The 22,871-nt window shown below is 40.3% G+C and overlaps 1 protein-coding gene and 1 non-coding gene across 2 annotated transcripts in view; one reads left to right on the forward strand and one right to left on the reverse strand.

Annotated features, from left to right (window-relative positions):
- The first annotated feature begins 976 nt into the window (after positions 1-976).
- The window catches only part of Grb2 (growth factor receptor bound protein 2), a 67,840-nt gene continuing 45,945 nt past the window's right edge, over positions 977-22,871 (forward strand). The window contains exons 1-2 of the mRNA XM_047545511.1: positions 977-1,174; positions 10,287-10,501. Coding sequence (XP_047401467.1) covers positions 10,424-10,501 — 78 coding nt within the window. The 5' untranslated portion in view covers positions 977-1,174; positions 10,287-10,423. The remainder of the gene's footprint in view (positions 1,175-10,286; positions 10,502-22,871) is intronic.
- On the reverse strand, positions 20,260-20,333 carry Trnaa-ggc (transfer RNA alanine (anticodon GGC)). Its single transcript has one exon. It is a non-coding gene; the product is annotated as a tRNA-Ala (tRNA).

Genomic DNA, 22,871 nt, shown 5'->3' on the forward strand with positions numbered 1-22,871 from the left:
ACATTGGAATTGAACACTACACAGGAATTAAACTACTTAACATTGCACAAAACACGAATTTCTTATGCCCCCGTTCCTTTGCACTTATGTGCCATTGTTTTCGCCTGGTAAGATCTTATTTCGACTCCTCTGTCTGTCCAACTCCTACTCATCCTCCAAGACTCAGCTCCACATCACCTTTTCTGTGAAGGCTTTTCCGCCGAGAGCAGACGAGAGACCCTGCCCATCTTTTTAACTTCCTATGACATTGTTTACTTTTTCTGCTACTTCTCTATGGTGTAAATTGCTTAAGGGTCACTATTTCTATTTCTCGTTTTATCTTCTATACTCAGCAAAGTGCTGACATACATTAAGTGCATGGTTATGTCAGTGAAAGAACACATCCAACCGAGCGCAGGGGTGTGCACACACCGGGGATCCCAGCTACTCAGGAAGCTGAGTCGGGAAGATAGAAAGTTCGAGGCCAGCCTCAACAACTATTCGAGGCCCTGCCCCCAAATAAAATTTTAAAAAGGGGCTGGAATGTAGCTCAGTGGTAGGGCACCCCCGGGCTCAATTTCTATCGCGCGCGCCACACACACACGCGCACAGAACAAATCCACTAACACTGCAGTTCGTATGAACCGGATTCCCAAACAATTAAAGACCTAGTCCTCTATTTGGAGTGTGCCATGCTAGGAGATCTCTCTTCCTTCCGCTCTCATTGCCTAGGTTTGGTAGAAAGGGAAGGGAAAATAATCAGAGCGTGGAAAGAGTTATTCCTTCAGCGCAAAGCGGCGTTCACCTGCAGTGGCACAGACAGAGTTACAGCGACCTGGGGCGGGGCCGCCCGCTGCGGGGCGGCCCGGCGCATGCGCACAGGCACGCTGCGAGTCTACCAACGGGGGCCTGGCCGAGGAGGAGCGCTTGCGCTCTGGCCTTTTCCGTTGGGGCAAGTCTCGCGGGGGCGGGGAGGGGCGGGGCCGCGTGAGGAAGTTCTCGCGGGACCCGGATGAAGAGCGGAAGCGAGGCGGCTCTGCTGCTTCGGGGACCGGGCGGCGGCGGCGGCGACCGAGGCTGAGGTGGTGACGGCGGCGGGAGCTGGCGCTGCGCTCGGAGAGAGGCAGCGGGGTCGGCGGCCGCGCGCAGCGCTGCGGAGGAGCGGGCCCGGCGCGGAGCGAGCAGCTGCGCCACGGTGAGTGAGGGTGGCGGCGGGGAGCGCGGCTGGCTGCCTCTTCCTCTCCGCTCGGCAGCGGGCGGACCGGGCCCAGCCTGCCAAGGGCCGCTGGGGCTCGGGACGAGGAGCGGAATCGCCGCGCTCCGGACCCCACGTTTCCCCTCTGGGGGCGCTTCCTTCCTGGGGACGGTCCCCTCCGGATCTGGGCTTTGGGCAGAGCCTCGGACGGCGGGGAAGAGGCCGGGGTTTCCCAAGGAAGGCTCTTGCCCGGGTCGCCGGGGTTTGCGCAGAAGGAACCCGGGAGCAGCCGAGAGGCGAGGGTGCTGGTTCTGAGTCAGGCTGACTTAGCCCGGGAGGCGGGGGATTCGGTGCAGGCTGCAGACGTGCTGATTGATCCTCCCTCGACCTGCACCGCAACACGTCACCGTCTCTTGGCTTCTTTGGGCTGAATTTTGTGCGGAAATCCACCGTGAGTTAGAACGTTTGCTGTACGGAGCCCATGGGGATGCCTTCGATGCTGGCGCTTTTCTTTTTAAACGACTTGAAAAATCTTTGTCAAGGAAAATAAAGAGCAGCAGGTTGGAATGCTCGGAGGAAAGATTTCGGCGCGAGAAGGCTTTGGGAATACCCATTTCCAAGGCTGTCCTTAAACGTACACGATCGTAAGCCAGAAGAGTTAAGGCTTGTTCGGAGAGTGTTCTAGGTTGGCTTCAGATGCTATAGAAGTGCAATTTGCACAGGAGCTGAAGTGCAGTTGAGGTCTGTCTTTTGGTACTGTTGACACTCGGAAAAGGGTACACGAGAGAAACTCACTTTAGTCTATTTTGGCTTTCTTACCCCTCTTTGAGGTTGTACTTCTTCCGTTATTGCCTTCCCTCTGTCCCCTTCCCACTGGGACACGAAATACTTGATTTTGTAACGCTAGTCATTTTCCCCCTCCCCCCCCCCCCCTTTTTTCTAATCTACTTCCCCTTCCTCCTTGCTCTCCCCTCTTAGACGTAATTTTTCGAAATTTCTGACCTTTTGGCGCTGTTCGTTTTCTCCCTCATTTCAAGATTCCGCTTGCTTTCTTGGGGAGATACCCTCCATCCTGCTTTCATTCCTTTACTTTTTAAGCGTCCGCTGTGTTCTTTCAGCCAGCCAGAAGGGTTGCTAGAGAGCCATGCCAGACTTAAATTTCCTCCTTGGGAACTGGGATTAAATTCATCTGTAATCAGTCAGTACTGCTACCTCGGCACAGGTGTAGTTTGCTTATTTGTGTTTTAGTGTTTTCTTTCCTTCACATTAAGAACGTGCTTCTGTACCTACTTACACTTTCTTTCTGTCTTTTTTGTATTAGTAAGGAAGATTGGGTCAGTTTGGAGCTTTTAGGATTTCCTTTTGACTTTTAGCAGAGGTAGTTAATATTTAAAAATGAAAATCAATTATAGACGTATATTAAAATCAAATAAAGAATCTGAAAATTTTAAGGGAACGGGTACTTCTCTGATGATTTAGTTAAACACTGCTCCTTGTAATAGTACAAATTTATTCTTTATCAGGTTTTTCCTTTTTAACTTCAGGATCTTTCTCAACATGTTATAATTGACTTTTGTTTGTTTGGTTTTGAGATCCAACCCAGTGATAGGAATCACTGATCTACACCTCAGTCCCTGCTGTTCTGTCCTTGTTTGTTGAGGAGTTGAACCCAGGGACACTTTGCTGCTGAGCTACATCCCAGTCCTTTTTTTTTTTTTGGTGGGGTGGAGGTGGTACTGGGGATTGAACTCAGGGGCATTGGACTACTGAGCCACATTCTCAGCCCTATTTTGTATTTTATTTAGAGACAGGATCTCACTGAGTTGCTTAGTGCCTCGCCATTGCTGAGGCTGGCTTTGAACTCTCCATTCTTTTGCCTCAGCCTCCTGAGCTGCTGGGATTACCACCACACTCCCAGCCCCCAGTCCTTGTTTATTTTTATTTTGAGACAGGGTCTCACTAATTTTGAGGCTGGCCTCCTATCTCAGCCTCCGTTTTGCTGAAATTATAGGCATGTGCCACTGCATCTGGCCCACATTTGTTTTTGACAGAAGTACCTTATTTGCCCCTTCTTGTGTTTGAAATTTTCCTAATCCTGAGATTTTTAAAAAATTCTTATAATCAGCTTTTTTGGACACAAATGCAAGTAATTAAATACTTGGGGTAGTTTACTTTTTCAGTTGGTTATTTGGATTTGAGAGAATTGCTGGGTTTTAAGTACTGCTTGTTAATGGTACTTAGAAAAATTTCTCAGTAATTCCTGTTATGTTCCATGTGTTTAACAGTAGTCGTAATTTTTACATAAAGCAGAAGAGCAATAGAGTTGGAAGAAATTAAGTAATACAGGGTAGAAAGCCCCCATGCTTTCCTGAGAAAGCTTATTAGTTAATTGCTTAATTCGGAGGCACACTCACCATTACTGAATGACCACTGGAATCCCTTTTTTTTTTTTTTTTTTAATTTGACAAAGTTGGCTTTTTTCCCAGTTGTGCCAAGTGAATATGCATTATTTTTAAAATTCTATTCAAAGATATTAGAGTGCATTTTCTGGAATGCAAATTTTAAACATTGTTTATAAATTACCTTTATAGTATAGCAGTGATTCTTAAAATTTACATGCATAAACCAGGTGTGGTGGTGCACATCTGTTATCCTAGCTACTCAAGAGGCTGAGGCAGGAGAATTGCATAGTTAAGGCCAGCCTGGACAATTTACAGAGATCCTGTCTTAAAAGAAAAAGCATGGCTGGGTATATAGCTCAGTTGGTAGAGTGCTTGCCTTGCAAACACAAGGCCCTGGGTTCAGTCCCTAGCCCTGAAAAAAGAAAAAGAGCTCAGTGGTAGATTACTTGCCTATGTAAGGCCCTGGGTTTGGTGTCCAACACTGAAAAAGCAAAAAAAAGGAATTCTATGCTTAAGAATTACCTGGGGATTTATACACACACACACACACACACACACACGCATACATATATATATTTAGATGTTGATAGAACTTTATTTTATTCATTTATTTGTGGTGCTGAGAATTGGACCCAGTGCTTCACACATGCTACGAGAGCGCTCTACCACTGAGCCACAACCCCAGCCCTGATTTTTTTTTTCCCCCCTTTTTTCTGAGGTACTGGGGCTTGGACCCAGGGGTGCTGTATCCTGAGCCCTTGTGATCCTCTTGCCTCAGCTTCCCAAGTTGCTGGGATTATAGGTGTGAACCATTGTGGCTGGCTACCTGGGGATCTTTTTAAAATTAGGTTTCAGCTGAACTCCAGCAAGCACCTCATAGTGAATCAGTCTCTAAATGGAATGATTTCAGTGCAGAAGGTCCAAGAACCAATACTTATAGAATGTAGTCATAAAACAATAAGATCTGGGGGCTGGAGGTGTAAATCAGTGGTAGAATGCTTGCCTAGCATGCAGGAGGTCTAGAGTTCAAGCCCTAGTGCCACAAAAATAAACAAATTGGTGTGGAACGTTACTTAAAATGACATTTTCTGTATACTTATATTATATATAAGTAAATATTTAGAATAACCTAATATAATTGACTATTGGTGTGATTAGTTGTTGTTCTACACCATACTGGGAATTGAACTCAGGGGTGCTTTCCACTGAGCTACACCCTTGACCTTTTTATATTGTTTTTTAAGTCAGGGTCTTGCCAAGTTGCCTAGGCTGGCCTTGAACTTTTGGTCCTCTTTCTTAGTCTCCTAAGCAGCTAAGACTACAGTCATACACCTTTATCTCTGGTTGTGTAATTAGATCCAGATGTTTAATTTTTTTTTTTTTAATATTTTTTGTTGTCGATGAACCTTTGTTTTATTTATTTTTGTGTGGTCTACAATTGAGCTACAACTCCAGCCCCTATGTTTATTTTTTGATTACTGTTAGGACTGTGATATGAATTGACTTAAAGTTTATCCTTTTTTTGATGTGTGTGCTGAGAATTTTGAATTTGGGAATGTACAAGCGTTATATCACTGAGCTAACTCACCATTCCTAAGTTATACTTAATAAGGCCATTCATTTGCCTACCAGAAAGTCCTTCTGAGTCTACATATGTAGATGTAAGTTCTAGATTTAGTCTTTTTTTAATTATATTTTTAATTTATTAATTTGTTCTAATTAGTTATACATGAAGTTCTAGATTTATTCTTACAACATGTTGACCAATATTTGAAAAGGGACTGATGGTGTTAGTTAACATCTCTTTTACCAGAGTCTCTGCTAAGCCATTTATAGCCCCCACCCGCTTTTAACCTTTAGACTTTTATTAACTTGCTCTCATCACCAGTTACGGATTGTGTCATGATTTTGAATGGCTGAATTTTCTATTTCTTCAGGAAAGCCTAGCACCATTGAGTGACTGACATCACGTGGAATTGGTGATGTCATTTGTCAGTTGGTGGAGTTGGTCATTTATTGCTGTAAGAGTTCTTGGTTTCACAGCTCTCCCCCCCCACCACCACCAAGCTTTATTTCTTCTTTTTTTTTATTTTTTATTTTGAGACAGGGCCTCCATAAATTGCTGGATCAGCCTTTGAACCACTGGGATTATAGGAGTGCGCCACCATACCTGGCCACAGCCTAATTTCTTAATTACTAAAATGACTTTATAAGGTACATGCTGGTATCATCCCTGTTTTCCAGTTTAGGGATACTAGGGCTTAGAACATATAGGTTATTTCTCCATTGTCCCTCAGTTTACATGTGGTAAAGTGATAGCTAATCCAGGTCGAACTGCAGAGCATCAGTAAACTTTTTGGTTTGTGTTCTCACTACAAAAGAAATACATGAAAGATAATGGGAGAGGGGAGAGAAAAGGGGGGGTTCTTGAAAAATAAATTTCCATGCATGTATGAGTTTGTCAGGATGAACGCAACTTCTGTGTGTTACAATAAAGCTCTAATATAAAAAAAAAGTAATACATTAGTGTAAAAATATCACTGAGGTGTATCATGCAGAAAGTAAAAGTAGTCTGTGATCTCACGCCTAGGTAGGCTTCTACCTTTTTTAAAGCATATACAGGATAGATTATTTTGCTTTACAGAAATGGGATAAACTGTAATTTTTCTGCAGTTTTTTTTAAACTTGATAACATGCCTTCCCACTCTTTAGAAAGATATTCCCTAAGTAAACTCATGAATATTGATTAAGTGTATGTATTTTGCACATTGTGTTTTGTGTCACTCTTTTAGTGAAATAAATCAGGGAATTAGAATTGCTTTATCAAGGGTATGTATTTTGAAATTGTTAATAGTACCAACTTACTCTCCAAAAAGATTGAGCTAATTCATTCTTGGCTCGAGTATGGACTCTGATAGTTTTATATACCAAGCTGAATGTGGCAGATAGTAGTAACTTGTCAGTGTTGAATGAGTAACATCTGATAGGGCAAAGAATATGTTTACCCAAAGTATACAAAGACTGGATATTATAAATCTTTAAAATATATAACTAGGTCCGGTGGCACCCACCTGTAATCCCAGCGACTGGGAGGCTGAGCAGGAGAATCACAAGTTTGAGGCTAGCTTAGACTCTCTTAAAATAAAAAGGTTTAGGGATGTAGCTCAGTGGTAGAGCATCCCTAGTTGAAGACCCAGTACAAGAAAAGGTGATTTGGACGTGAGAGAAACCTCACTGTTAATTTACATTTCTTTTTGTTTTTGTTGTTTTTGGTAGTACTGGGGATCAAACATAGGGCCTTGCACAAGCTAGGCAAATGTTCTACCACTAAACTGTATCCCCAGCACACTGCATTTCCTTTTATGTATTTTAAAATATTATTTTTATCTTGTATTGAGTGATTATTATATGTCAGGCTCTGACTAAAGCACCTTGCATATATTCTCCAATGCTCAGTGAATCTTAAAGGCAGCTATTACCCATTTTACAAATCAGAAAACAGGCTTCTTTAAAAGGCTTTCCTAAATTGGCAGGGTCATTACTTAAATGAATGGCAGTTAGCCTGCCTCTTGATAGACTATGCAAACTCTTAAGTATACTGACCCGTTGTGATATATTTTTTGTGAATTTGGGGAAGAGAAATAAATAGAAGAAAGACAAATCTTTTATAGGGTACTACATTTTAGTGTACTACATTTTCAGATATAGTGCACATCCCTTGAATAATTAAAGGGATACTTTATTAAAGTTATACTTTTTAAAAAGCTATACTTTATTAAAATTCAGTGAATGCCTTTGTGGTGCACTCCTGTAATCCCAGCTACTGGGGAGGCTGAGGCAGGAGGATTGCAAGTTCTAGGCCAGCCTGGGAGACTTTGCAAGACCCTGCCTCAGAATAAAAAATGGAAATGAACGAGACCCTGAGTTCAGTCTCCAGTACCAGGGGAAAAAAAAAATCACTGAGTGTAATGGGCTGTAGAAATGTGTGCTAACAGTTTAGAGATGCTCTTATCAGGCAGCAGTGTTAAGTATATTGCCATTTCATTTTCTTGGGGAGAACAGCAACATCTACTCTATTAAAATCATTTGTGCAGGGACTAAGGGATAGCTCAGTGGTAGAGTTGGTAGAGTGCGTGCTTAATGTCTTGGGTTCAATTTCCGGCATACTCAAAAACGGGGAAGTTTTTTTAACAAATTGTGTCTTCCTTCAGATTTCTTCCTTCTAGACATTGTCATGTATGAGGTAAAATTCTTTTTCTGGAGCTGGGGTTGTGGCTCAGTGGTAGAGCACTTGCCTAGCATGTGTGAGGCACTAGGTTTGATTCTCAGTACCACATATAAATAAATAAAGGTCCATCAACAACTAAAAAGTGTACATATATACTATATATAAAATTCCTTTTCTGTGGATAGTCTATTAAGCTGACCTTTCCAAGTTTTGTAAATGCAATGCTAAATTGTATTTGGTACAACCTTGGAAGCATTAATTTTCTCTGAAACTGCTTCACAAAACAATTTACTTGAGTGATTATTTGAATAGTTATAATTTTGAGGAGTGTTAGTCTTTTAAAGCTTTCACGCAGTAACCTGTGGCAGATGAGCTACAGTAGGTGGGTGTTGTAAACATCTTGTTTCTTATGTTACTGCTATTCAGCTGTGGTGCAGGTAAAAGTTTATGCCCTGTATTGCATGGTACCTTGACAGTGACAGTGCTTTGAGTTTGTGTGATTTCTGTTTTTCAAAAATGAAACCTTATTTTTTCAGATTTGTTCCATTCTTCATCTTTCCATTGATGCATATAGGATCAACAATTCGTCCTGAGGACTAGTTAAAATAAATAGGCAATGAATGATATACTCTGACTTTTAAAATTATATATATGGACTAGTTTGATAAAAATAACTAGAGTATAAGTGAAGGGCATTTAGAGACAAACATTAATACTCAGATGAACCTTTATATTTTAAAAATATTTATATGATTGCTGTAACTTTTTCTTTACTTTCTTCTTTTAGAGCCAGCACCACATAGAATATCTTAGGTATGACCTGGAAGGTATTGGTTTGGTTTATTAGTTTCCTGCAGCAAAATGTTTGGCTTTCAGAATTAACCTGAAAGACTTTTTACCAGGTGATTTCTTTCCTTCTTGGGAATACTTATCTCAGTCTGATCTGAATATTCCCATCTGGTTTCCTGCTTAGTCCATTTGCAACTGTACTTGATTATGCCCCAATTGTTAACTTTAGAACAAAAGAATAATAATCTCTCCTACCCTGAAATGAGGTTCTAGGTGATAATTACCTAGCAGAAAAGTGCCACTGTAAATAATCAGTCTCCATTCTGCCAGTGCCCTTGTTGTTTTCTGTGCATGAAAACAGTGGCTGAGCAAACAAGAATGGGACTCCATTTGCCTTGAGGTATGCAAAGGTTAAGGTTGTGTCCTTTTACATGGTGGGAGACTCTTCATGAAAGCAATGATTGCACTGACCCCAGTTCACCTTCACTGATGCACTGCCTGGAGGTTCTCACAGAATCCGCCACATGCAGAGTGCAGTTGTCTCTGTTTAGTAGTATTCTACTTCTGAGAAAAGCTTTGCTTAAGGTAACTGTGTGGGTCTTCTAACACATGCCCTGTACTTTCTCTCTCCACATTAAATACTTGGCAGCTCAATTTTTAAAAAAGGGATTCTGTTTACTTGGTGTAGAGTGCAAACCTGTAATCCCAGCTGAGGCAGGAGGATCATAAGTTTGAAGCCAGCCTGGGCAATTTATTGAGACCCTGTCATAGCTTAGTGGCAGAGGGCCCCTGGGTTCGGTCTTCAGTAACCAACCCCCATGCATACGTAAAAAGGATTCCTTTCAAGTGTAGATTAGCACTTTAGCTCTGGTGTTTGGGCTAATTAGAAGTAAGGTGGAGGCTACTTCTGGAATGCTGAACCTTGGTCATCCTGTTCAGACTGGTGGGGACCCCACAGTCCTGGGGATCTTCAAGGGAAAGGGAGCCTTATACAATAACAGATCTCTACTACCAACAAAGAGCTCTGGAGTATGTTTCCCTGGTGGCCTGAGCATGCCTATCAGCTCGTATGTGGTGGGGGAAGGCCATCAGTATTCGCCGTGGTAATTGGAACAGAAAAGGCATTTCTAGTTTCACTTTCTCTCGCTTTCTTGAGAGCAGACCAAGAATTAATTTCATGAAGAGACTAAAGCAGCTCGACTATAGCCTGCATGACTTGCTTTTGACTGTGGAGTAGGGAAGCTAGTGTTCCCAGGAAGCCTTGAAGCACTGGCGAGAAAGGAGGGAGATAGGCCTATTTAATAAGAAGAGTGGGGTGCTGTCCCCAAGGTGGGGCCTTTCTTTCAGTGGCTGCATCAGGTGCCAAAGAGAGGTGTAAGGGGTGCAGGAAGAAAGGCGGAGACTGAACAGGACTCCAGCCGGTTTCTGCACAGTGCGCACACCCAGTGGGAAGGAAGAGGAAGTGTGTTCTGGAATAGTGCAAGCAGCTGCCGCCATTGGCCGCTAGGCTTGTCAGTTGCCTGGGGCTGAATCTGAACAGAGGAAGGAGGAGAGCGGGGCTCTTGCCTGGAAGGGAGGAGGAGGGCTGAACCTTTCGAGCCAGGGGGCGTGGGGGCTGGGACAGCAGGTCGATTGGCAGGGCGGGGCTGCCGAGGATTGTGGCCACTTCTCAATCGTTCTTCTTCTGATTCAGGGTGGCATTGTGCTTCTCAGCGTGCAGGAGTAGTCCCAGAAGAGAAGCGAGGCTGAGCCCAGAGGGCTGGGTTGCTTCAGCAGGGAAGACTCCCTTCCCCCCTGCTTCAGGCTGCTGAGCACTGAGCAGCGCTCAGAATGGAAGCCATCGCCAAATATGACTTCAAAGCCACTGCAGACGATGAGCTGAGCTTCAAAAGGGGGGACATCCTCAAGGTAAGTGTGATGCTAAGCACGATGCTGAGGTCGTCTCTCCTTGTGCTCGGCTACCTTCTTTCACCCTGATAACACACAAAGAAGCTGTGCTTGTTCTTTCATTGCACACTTTTAACATACACTATTAGGTTTGATCAGGATAGCTTGCACAGACGCTGAGTAGAATATTAAATGTGACTTAAGAGTTGGTGTGATGTGTGGTCTTTAACTGCCTTTGTGTGATTACCTCGAATAGTTCTGCTTGTTGCTACAACTAAAATTTCAAGAAAAGTCAGAGTAATATGATGGTAGAAAGGAATGAAGTGAATAGATTGATTTACACTATAGGATTTATAAAAAAACAAATTTTTTTGAACACCTAAACTTGAAGTATTGTTGTAAAGCATTCTGTCAGTTTTATTTTACATAACCAAAAGGTTTTGCATTCTGTAATATCCTGGTAGATTAGAGGTAGATTAGATTTAGAGGTTGTTAGAAGTATTTGCCAAAACTCATTAAAGAACCTCCATGTATTTTTATTCTTGGTGGAAAAAGCTAATGGAGTTGTATATAACAGGGTTCAACTTGCCATTGTACAAGTCAGATTTCGATTTTCTTGAGAAACTTGAGCATTTACTCCATATTAAACTCTAATTGCAGAAAGAAATCTGATAGTTTCGAAATAGCTTCACATTTGTAGCTTATTTTGAGCCTCACTATTTACATGAGCATTTGCTCCCCACCTGGCACATGCTGATTATGTTGTTTACCCAATTGACTGGAGCAGCTTACCCTTTTGGATATGTAGTGTATCTTTACAGAGGTGAGTGTTGTCAAAGAGTGGGTTGACTTTAAATGAGAAAAGCTGAAGTTTAATGTGTGAATGTTCACTGTGTCTCAAGTGGTGACATTCTTTCCTCTAAGCCTTAGTCTGATTGTCAGAATTTGCCCAATGTTTGTTTGCTACCCTTGAATGAAATTCTTAGAATTTATAGAGGAAGTAAGTAAAAATGTGATTTACAGAAAAAGCTGTATAGGACTCATGATTATTCTTCAGTAACATGGACTTATTGATAGTTTCTGTTTTGCCCCCAGTGCCTAAGACTTGGAATTCTACTCTGAAGTTGCCTGCATAGCAGTTTCCTAATGTTAGAAATGTAGGTTAGACTTCGTGGAAGACATACCGAAAAGCCCCCAAGGGAGAAGAAAGCTTTGTTTTGACATCTAGCTCTTTAGGGTGTTCTTAAAGTCCACATTGTTTGTCAGAACACCTACAGGATGAGACCTTCTGCTTGTTTTCTTAGAGAGCTGGAAGCAGAGCAAAGGCACCTTGACGACATCTCTCCATGTCATTGGTGTATAGAGTAATTTGATGTTTTTGTGGGTGATTATTGTTTTCAGCTGATAACCCGCTTGTGCTAAAATAAAACTACTCAAGTACACACCTTTGTAGCCTGTTAAAAAAAAAATACACAGATTTTTCCATTAAGCTTATGCTAGAAACTTGAACCCACTGGAAGACTGATGGTTTATATTTTCTCTATGTCTATCCTATTGCATATTTCACACTAAATCAACAAATTAAAACACAGGGACTTGAGGTCTTTTTGGACAATAATGTTCCCTGATTACTGTCTCTGAAATTTGTTCTAGACTTAGACTATACGTAGTTATAATTTCTTCACCTTAAATCTTTCCTTCCACAAACTTTTTTCTTTTTCTTTTTTTTTTTCTTTTTAAGATAGGGTCTCACTAAATTGCTGAGGGTCTTGCTAAGTTGCTGAGGCAACTTGTGAGCCTAAGGCCTCAGCCTCCTGAGTAGCTGGTATTACAGGTGTGGCCACTCCCCTGGCCAGAAACTTTTATGATGGGGAGGAAAGTGATTCAGAGTGCTAACGTTTACTGAAATACATATACTTGGTTCTTTCCAATTTGGTAGATAACTGGGAGATAAAGTTATAATGCCATTATTGCTTTTGAACAGTGGCCATTAACTGTTTGTTAGTAATCTTGTGACTTTATTAAAAAAAATTAAAATGAAAAAGTGTCCATGCAGTAGTTGCCCTTTGTCTCATAACTGTGAAACAGCTGAGTGAAGAGGAGGAACGTGCTTTGTTGTGTGGTTAGTAAAGCAACAAAACAACAGTTTTCCTCATTTGATTCTTCAAGGAGTAAACTGGCTTCATTTGATTGGCTTTGATGTCATTTGAGAACTCTTTTTAGGATGTTAGTTGTAAGCCAAAACATGTTTAAAAGTGACTAGACTAGCATTGACCAGTTTAATGTGGATTGAAATAGGTTTGTGTTTGCTCTCCCTTGACAAAGAAGACATGTACATATGAGTTGAATGTAGTTCATTTTGAGATAATGAAATTGACAGGGGCTTTGCCCTGTGCCTCTGATTGTAGAGTTCAGGATTACACCCTCTCGCTATCTTGGAGCTCCTGGTTAACTTTTAGTTAAGATTGACTTCTATCCTGTATCTACACATTGACCTGCTGCCCTGAGAAAAGAGAGAAATAAAAGCATTTTACTGGAAGCCTAAATTAGAATTGAATGCTTTAATATATCTGTGTTATTTTCCCCCTTACATAAGCTTGCATTTTTCGGGGGAAGGGGAGAGCAGTGAGCCTTAAAAATGGAAGTACTTGCTTTTTCTTGCTTCAGGTCTTACAAGCCTGAGACGCACTTAAGTTTTCCCATTGTGGTAGCACAGGCTCGTGATAGTCTCTGAGATTCTCTGCTGACAAGATACCTGAATAAGGGGTTGGGGATGTAGCTCGGTGGTAGAACACTTGCCTAGCATGTGCAAGGCCCTGGGTTTAGTTTCAAGCACCAAAACAAACAACAACAACAAAACAAACAAAAACCCCTGAATAGTCTATACTAAGTCACATGAAACTGCCCAAGTTTACCTCAGTTATAGTTGCTATATAGGGGCATAAGTTACCTGCTTCAAACAGCGCTGTATAGGAATCAGTAGGCCATTTTAAACTTTCAGATTTGTGTTCGTTCCAGCCTAGAACTAGCTGCCTGCTTTCTTCAGCTCTGGAGGTGATCCATCTCTGCCCAGATCATCTATGAGCCTTCTCCAGCTGTCACTCACTACCCTACTGGCTTCCTGAACTACTTGAGAAATAGGTCTCATGTTCACTTTGGGCTCTCTGTGTGTTCTCTTTGCAGATTCTGCTCGGCCTATTTCAGTGTTATACTTACTGAGTATCTCCTTGAGCTAGATCCTAGGACTGGTTTCTTTGAGAGTTGGGGAAGAAATTAAGATGTACCTTCTTCCTTCAGCAGTTCTAAAATCTTATAAAAGTGATAAGTGAAATTAATACATGAAACAGTATAAGGTAGTATATTAACTTACAGGATTTGTAGAACAGGGAAAGATCTTTTAAAACCTCATAACTTTTTATTATCTTACAGATGAAGAAATGATGGTTCATAGAGGTTAAATGATCTGTTCTAGATCACACAGCTGTTAATTCTCAATGGTGAACTGGTGTTTGGTGGAATCCTGGAGTTGTGTTGTACACTAACTGCTAGAGTAGTTCAGGAAAGGAAGAAATGGTAAGAGCTGGCATCAGATGAAGCTTGTGCAAGGGTTGGGATTCAAACTCTACCTTGTGAGATGAAAAGGATGGGGTGAAGAGAACAAAGGACATTCAGCAGGGAGTCTGAATGGGGGAAGTTTCGTGTTGTGATTGAGATGGGAAGGAAAAAATAAGGGTCTAGATGGTGACATATTAGAAAAGAAGGTAGAATTGGAACCAGGTAAGAAAAACCCAGTAAGAGTTTGGTCTGGTCCTTAAGAAGCCTCAGATCTTCAGCTGATGATGAAAAAGTGTCCTGTGTGCATAATGGATTGCAGAAGGGAGGCCTAGAACCCTGAGCTTGGAAGGTTGCAGTAATAAGAGTGTGAGCTAGGAGGGGAGTGGTTCCAGAGATGCTGAAAGGAAAAATCATGGTATTTCTGCCTGTCATCTAGTGACATTTGCACAAGTCTCCTGTGTAACTGAATTAAGAATGACCATTGAAGCCAAACGTGGCTGTACACACCTGTTATCCCAGTGGCTTGGCGGGGCTGAGGGAGGATCGCAAGTTCAAAGCCAGCCTCAGCAACTTAGCAAGACCTTGTCTCAAAAATTTAAAAAAGGACTGGGATGTGGCTCAGTGGTTAAGCACTCCTGGGTTCAATCCCTAGTTACCTTCCCCCCAAACGCCCCCCCCCCCAAAAAAAAAATGACCATTGATTATGATCCCTAAGAACCAAACCCTGGTTTGGTTGGTCACAGTTTTCATCACAGCTCTGATTCCTGAATTTCAGTGTACTGTCTCATTTCATGTATTTGAATTATCCAACCCAAAGAAATAAGAGGTAAAGCTGGGCACGGTGGCATAGACCTATAATTTTTTCACGGACTCAGGAGGTTGAGGCAGGAGGATCACAAATTTAAGGCCAGCTTCAGCAACTTAGTGAGACCCTTCTCAAAAAATAAAAAGGGCTGGGGATGTGGCTTAGTGGTAAAAGTGCCTCAGTACCAGAAAGAAAGAAGAGCCGAGGTATTTTTAAGAATAGTTTGTAGTTTAGAGTTCTCTCAAAGCAAATATGTCTTTTATTCATTTTGTCAGTGGAACGGACTGTTGCCAAATAGGTGCTGAGAATGTGCTTTCAGTTCCTGTATAAGACTCTTTAGGCGACTGACAAGCAGTCTTCCCTTTTTTTGGAGGAAGAAATGAATAAGAAAATGCAGTGTTCCCTTGGGGTCTTTTCCATTTTACCACCATAAAGCATAGGTTGAAGTTCACATGGAATAGCTGCCATTTATAGAATATTTATTGTATTCTGTTAGGTTCATGCCTTATTCCTAGTAAATTTTTAGTCGTAGATAGACACAATAGCCTTATTTTATTTATTTATGTGGTGCTGGGGATTGAACCCAGTGCCTCATCTGTGCTAAGTAAGCCACAACCCCAACCCCTCCTAGTCTTCTTGGACTCTGAAAGGCACTGTGAGCCCCATCTTATGGGTGCAGGAACAAGCTCAGAGGTTAAGACTCACTTAGGTTTACACAGCTAGCGTGGGGCAAAGCTGGTTTTTGACCTTAGGTCTGACTGTGACGCACCCTCTGGAGTGCATTCCTCCTCCTCTCAACTGTCAGACATGAGTATCAGGAATGTAGGGTCGCAGTGGTTCTGCTTCGTTCACCTCTCAGGCATAGCTTCTACTGAGGGACTTATTGAACTTCCTGCCTAAAATAAGTTTCTTTCACTGGTAAAAGAAATGCAAATAAAAGGAGGTCATTTTGTATGTGAGATTAGCAAAGTTGATAAAGATGGGTCTCATCCTCTGTTGGCTAGGGAGTGAGGAAATGGATAACACCTTCCCATGTCTTTGGAGGTTTGTACCAATACGGTTTTTCCCAGTGGCGGCTGGGGGACATATTCCAGCATATAGAGCAATCTAAATTATACTTTTTAAAGAATTTATTCTTCAGAAATTGTCAGCCAAGTTTTAAAAAATATGACATAAGAATGTTTATTTCAGTGAATCTGTGTGCCACCCAGAAAAAATATTTTCTGCCAATTATTCTGTCAATTGTAAAATGCATTTCAGAAATGTCAAAATGTGTAAAAGAGGACTGGGGATATAGCTCAGTTGGTAGCGTGCTTCCCTTGCATGCACAAGGCCCTGGGTTCAATCCCCAGCACTGCAAAAAAAAAAAAAAAAAAGGTGTAAAAGAGGGCATCTTTGACTAGAATTACCATATTAGCAAAAACAAAACAAAACTGTACACCTGTATCAGTAATTTACTTAAGTATGTTCCAGAACCTATTAAATGAAATACTGTGAAGGAGGCAATGTCAAGGTAAATCTTTGTCAACACAGAATAATGTCTGTACTTGCACAGGGAATGTTTAAATGGTTCCTCTTTTAATAAATAATAATATAACTAATGTATTGCATGCTTACTAAACCCTTGTGCTAACCTGAGTATTTTACTTGCATTTACTTTTAATCCTCACAGTAATCCTCTAAAGGGAGGTACTGTTATCCCCACTTTACTGGTAAGGAACCTGAGGTTTAGGTTAAATAATTTGCCCATGTCCATGGGTTAGAACTGACACTGATTGGAGTCCTGATTCCATTTTCTTAATCACTGCCATTTAGAGCCTTTCTTTATACAAAGGAGGTCAAGTAAGAGAAAGAGCCCATTCAGGAAAATTGTTATCTTTTTATCTTTGCTTATAACATACACAGACTTTTTCCCGAATGGTCCCCTAGAATGTATCCTCGGCTTCCTATAATTGGTTTTCAGTTGATTTTTACTCGTTGTACTTTCTGTGTTACTTTTTTTGTGTGTGTGTGGGGGGGGTTGGGGATTAGACCTAGGGCCTAGCACATGTTAGGCAAGTGTTCTATCACTGACCTATATTGCTAGTTCTTTTTATTTTATTATTTTTTTGTGGTACTAGGTTTCAAACCCAGGGCAAGCAGTCTACCACTAAGCTGCAACCCTAGGCCCCTTTTTATTTTATTTTTGAATAGGATCCCTCTAAGTTGCCTAGGCTAACCTTGAATTTGCAATATTCCTGCCTCAGGCTTCCTAATAGCTGAGACTACAGTTGCGCCTCACCACATCTATCTTGTTACTTTACTTTGGAGCACATGTATCAGTTTTATTAAAATAGTAGAGTTATATTCAAATAGTAAACAGTTAATTTTTTTTTTTTTTTTTTGCGGTACTGGGGATCGAACTCAGGGCCTTGTGCTTTCTAGGCAAGCACTCTACCAGCTGAGCTATCTCCCCAGCCCAACAGTTAATATTTTGCACCAGGTTTTCCTGAAGACCTCTGCTCAGAGGTTGTTTTGTTTCTTTCCTTTGTTTTTGGGTACTGGGGATTGAACTCAGGGGCACACTCAACCCCTGAGCCACATCCCCAGCCCTATTTTATATTTTATTTAGAGACAGGGTCTCACTGAGTTGCTTAGTGCTTCGCTGTTGCTGAGACTGAGTTTGAACTCTTGATCTTCCTGCCTCAGCCTCCCAAGCTGCTGGGATTACAGGTGTGCACCACCGTGCCCAGCTGAAATCTTTTTAAAAATTATATATATATATTTAGTTGTTGATGGGCCTTTATTTTATTCATTTATTTTTATGTGGTGCTGATAATCGAACCCAGTACCTCACACATGCTAGGCAAACTGTACCACTGAACCACAACCCCAGCCCCTTGATTTAAAATTTTTTATACTAAAGTTCACTGTGGTCGTGCTCAGTATCATAAAAGTTTGAGACCTTTAAAAAGTGACCTCAAATGACTTTTTGAGGAAAATCTTGATCCTTTTGGCAGATACTCCCTTAATTTTACCATCTCCGGGCTTTGAAATGACAGGCACCTGTAGTCATCATAGTATAAAGAAACAGACTCCAGCCTAGATATGCTTTAAATCCCAACTCTTCTCCTGGCAGATGTGACATTGTGATTGTTATGGTTTAGATGTGAGATGTCCCCCAAAAGCTCAAACTGGTGACTGAAGGAGGATGGTCATTGAGGGCCTGCCTTTGAGATTTATATGTTGTCCTTGTTGAGCAGAGATCTCTCTACTTCCTGGGTGCCATGTTCCTAGCTGCTTTCCTGAGTCACAGCTTTCCACCATGATGTTCTGCCTCACCTTGCACCCCAAGGAATGGAACTGACTGTCTGTGGACTGAGACTCTGAAATTGTGAGCCCCAAAATAAACTTTTCCTCCTCTAATTCTGTTTTTGTTGGGTCTTTTGGTCATAGCAACAACAACAACAACAAAAAAAGCTGAAAAAAACAGTTAACAGCAGTTAACATCCTTGTGTTTTGGTCCTCCGATCTGTAAAACGAGAACAATAAACGAGAACAATAACACCTACCTTCCTAGTGTCGTAGTGAAGGTTACAAGAGTTAATATATTAGTGTGTTTAAAGCAATGACTAGCATAAAGTAGATAGTAATTGCTAGCTGCTATTAGTTTTATTGTTATTCAAGTGCACAACTTTGATAAGAGGTGGTCAGTCAAAGAATTATTAAGTCCCATTACTCTACCCATAAAACTTGCAAGGACTTGTCTGCTATTACCTCAAGTTCAGGACAGTTTAAACCCTCACAACCAGGGACAGGGTGACATGCCTATAATCGCAGCAACTCAGGAGGCTAAGGCAGGAGGATTGCAGCCTCAGCAACTTAGCAACACCTTTTCTGAAAAAATAAATGTAGCTCAGGGACAGAGCACCTCCTGGGTTCAATCCCCAGTACCAAACTGCAACAACAACCCTGTCCCAGAACTCAGCAGAAAGTCAAGTATTATTGGAGGACTGTCTGAAAGATGAGTCTTCTCCATTCTTAACACATTTAACACATGTAAATCACTCAGGATTAAACCTAAAGGTGGAGAGATGCACACCTACTCAGAGTCCTTGGGGGGGCCTCTTTGGTAAATTTCGTTTGTCTGAGTGGAGCTTGGGGATTATGCTGCTGGCCAACTGTAAGGGTATGTAAAAAACAACCTTGAGAAAGCTTATCACGGTGTTTACTGTGAGGACATGAAGGGCTCTTAATTATCTGTAAGTGAGCTCATTGAGGACCCCTGGGAGAGCATTCTCTCAGGTGTCAAGATTGAGAAATAGCACATTTCCTCTGAATAGCTCTTTAACATTTTAAGGATGCTATAAATAATGCTTTAGTATGTTTGCTTCTTCACTTTAACTTTTCAGGAAAGCTTAGAGTTTACCTTGTTTCCATTTCCAGCAGCTGTTCAGCAGTTCCTATATTTTCTGTCCTAACAATTTTATCAAAAACAGGTACTGCTTATTAGCAGTAAAATTTTGTAAGTTTTCCACCTTACCTTAACAATGGCTTTTGTTTTCAACTTTTTGTTTTCCTCAACTAATTTATTCTTTAATTTAACAATGGGATACACACACACACACACACAATTTAATTTAGTTGTAGGTATACCCAATATCTTTATTTTTATGTGGTGCTGAGAATTGAACTCAGGGTCTCATTTGTGCTAGGTGAGCACTGTACCACTGAACCACAACCTCAACCCAACAATGGGCTTTTAATATCTAGGTTTAGCAAAATGGCAAAAGCTTTTTGTAAACATTTCTTTTTGAAAAATGCAAAAATCATTGGTGTAGTTATAAAGTGAGAGGAAATGTAGTTTGGACCTTGAAATTAAGATTCATTGAACAAGAAAGAATATGCTTCTTGGGGAATATCCATCTTTCATGTCTCTTGTGTCATTTCATAGATCTTTATTTTTTTTATTTTTTTTTTTTTTTTGGCAATACTGGGGGTCAAACTCAGGGCCTTGTGCTTGCGAGGCAAGCATTCTACCAGCTGAGCTATCTCCCCAGCCCAGATCTTTATTTTTATAGGTAGCTATATATAATTTGAAAAGGAATGCAAGGAGACAAAAATCATTTTATTAGCAATATCTCCATTTCACTTTAACATTTGCTTTGACACATATTAATAGAAAAAGATGGAAAACTAAAATTCTGTATAAATCCTTTCACTCCATTATTTTTACTATTTCAGACCTAAGTTTTATTGCACACATTTTTATGCTATAATAAGTGGACTTAAAATACTATAATATGTTGCCATTTTCCATATTAGTTTTGCTATGGTTAATAGTGATATAATACATCCATGTAATATTATACAGTTGACTTACATATTTCCCTATTGCTATATATTTTCCTTGTTTTTTTTTTTTTTTTTTTTTTTTTTTTTTCGGTACTGGGGATTGAACCCAGGGCCTTGTGCTTGCCAGGCAAGCACTCTACCAACTGAGCTATATCCCCAGCCCATATTTTCCTTGTTTTAATAATTTAGTTCATAATCTCAGGGAAGGCTTTTGATACGTGTTACCTTGTTGTCCGAAAGGACTAAAATTGGTTACCTACTTAAAGTTAAATGAGAATGGCCCATAATCCCTAACCAGAATATTTAATAGTACAGCTTGTGTTTGCTTCATACTTCAGTGTCCCTTAACAATAGAACATTATTTCAATATTTGACAGTGTTTTATATGACTGTGGTAATCAGATTTGTGAAATGATTAAACATCTTTTGCATCTAAGATGCTTGACATCTGAGGCATATTATATTTTGGACTAGTCTTTCGGGTAATTAATTCGCTTTTATAGGTATGACAGGTTAAATTGCTAAGTAATTATGATACTGGAGAAATTTGGCATGTATTCATAGATATGCTAAATTTTTAATTCAATTTTCTTTCTTTGAACTGAATGAATCTTTTCTGGAGGGAGATCATCCATCCTAACTCATGTCTGGAAAAAGATAGAGGACTACACATGAACTAGGCTTTCTTTAGTTTTTGCTGCAATTGTTGAGATTTAAAGCCCAGGAGGCTTTAAAGGACTTTTGAGAAAAAGGTGGAGTAAGGTAATAAAACATTTACTTTCACATGTACTCACATGTACTATAGTACATCTGTGGATGTTGGGATGCGACAACTTTCACTTTCTTTGGTGGATGTTTTTATAAGCATATATTAGTCTTTTAATCAGAAAAGTCATAAAAAGCAAAAATATCACTGTAGTGTTCTAGATGATAGTCAATATACATTTTAGGGCCTATTTTGTTTTCTTACACACACACACACAAGAAAAAAATCAGTACAAAGCTTCCTGGAGCAAATTTGTTTCATATTAAGATTCTTTCTTGTGTAGGCAGTGTAGTCTCCTCCCATTGTCTAGGGCTGCTACATAGACTTCATGTAGAACACATGATGAGAAACCAGAAACATGTTCAACTTTTCTTTGTGAATACACAGATTGACCCTAAAGCTGATCTTGCTACTCAAATTTCTAATTGTATCTGGCTTGTCTTTTCCTTGTACCCAAATAAAAGTAACGTGCTTTCTGTATGCTTACTTTTAACTTAGTTCACTTTCCAAACTAGATTACCGTGATCGATGTAACCAAATTATAGTTTTTTCAGTGGGTTTATTTATTTATTTTTTTAATCCATTTATTTTTTTGTCAATTTTTAGCTCTAGTCAGGCTTCTGGGTGTTTTTATATATCAATGTCTACAAAATGATTGCCTTTGAAAAGTAAGGTTAAGAGGCAAAGATTTGATGGGCTAGCGTTTAGCTCAGTGGTTGAGCAATCGCTTAGCATGTTATGACGCACTGGGTTCGATGCTCAGCACCACATAAAAATAAATAAATAAAATAAAGGTACTGTGTCCATCTACACACAAAAAGAGACAAAGATTTAAAAAGAGGGGATATGGCTCAGTTGGTAGAGTGCCTGCCTCACAAGCACAAGGCCCTGTTCAATCCCCAGCACCGCAAAAAAAAAAAAAAAAAAAAAAAAGACTAAAAAGAGACACAAAGATTTGAAGCTTTTATTAGTAGCTTTTATTTATTCATTGTACATTAAAAACAGTCAAGTGTCTGTTTTGTTCTTTTTCAAAATGGTGGGTTTTTGTTGGTGGTGGTGGTAAGTCAAGTGTCTGTTTTGTTCTTTTTCAAAATGGTAGGTTTTTGTTGTTGGTGGTGGTAGTGGTGCTGGGGATTGAACCCAGGGTCTTGTGCATGCGAGGCAAGCACTCTACCAACTGAGCTATTTCCCCAACCCTCAAAATGTTTTTTGAAGATGAGTACAATGGCGCATGCCTGAAATCCCCAGCAACTTGGGAAGCTGAGGCAGGAGGGTGGTGAGTTCAAGGCCAGCCTTGGCAACCTAAGGAGACCCTTTCTAAATATAAAAATAAAAAAGACCTGGGGGTGTAACTCAGTGGTAGGGCCCCCCTGAGTTAAAAAGAATAATAAGAAAGTATAGAAGAAAGGTCATATTCCCTTCTATCTCCCAGATAACTTTTTTATTTTATTATTGAGTAAATAAATCTCACTTATCATTAGAAAATGTACTAACAAATGCTCTTCCCAAAGAACGTCATTGTTCAGGTTTCTGCAACCTTTCAAGAAAAAAAATTTAATGTGTATGGTCATAATTACTTTTACCATAGTTTCTGTGTACAAGGCAAAACAAAAAAAAAACAATGAAACTAACTTCAGAATTTTAATAATGAACGTAAGCAGGTACTTCATTTTTGGAAAGACTGATGGAGTTTCCGTTTATAGTTATTTATAGCTATACATTTCCCTGTAATTTCCTGCTTTAGCTGCATTACATAAATTTGGGTGTACAATTTTGGGCTTCATTTATTTCAAAGTATTTTTTATTGATTTATTTGACTCATTAGTTATTTAGGAGCATGTTGTTTTATTTCTACATATTTGTGAACTTCCCAGAATTCTTTCTGTTGTTGATTTCTATTTTAACTCCATTGTGGATGTAAAACATGCTTT

The sequence above is a fragment of the Sciurus carolinensis genome, chromosome 3 (assembly GCF_902686445.1).
Source record: "Sciurus carolinensis chromosome 3, mSciCar1.2, whole genome shotgun sequence".
Lineage (NCBI taxonomy): Eukaryota > Metazoa > Chordata > Mammalia > Rodentia > Sciuridae > Sciurus > Sciurus carolinensis.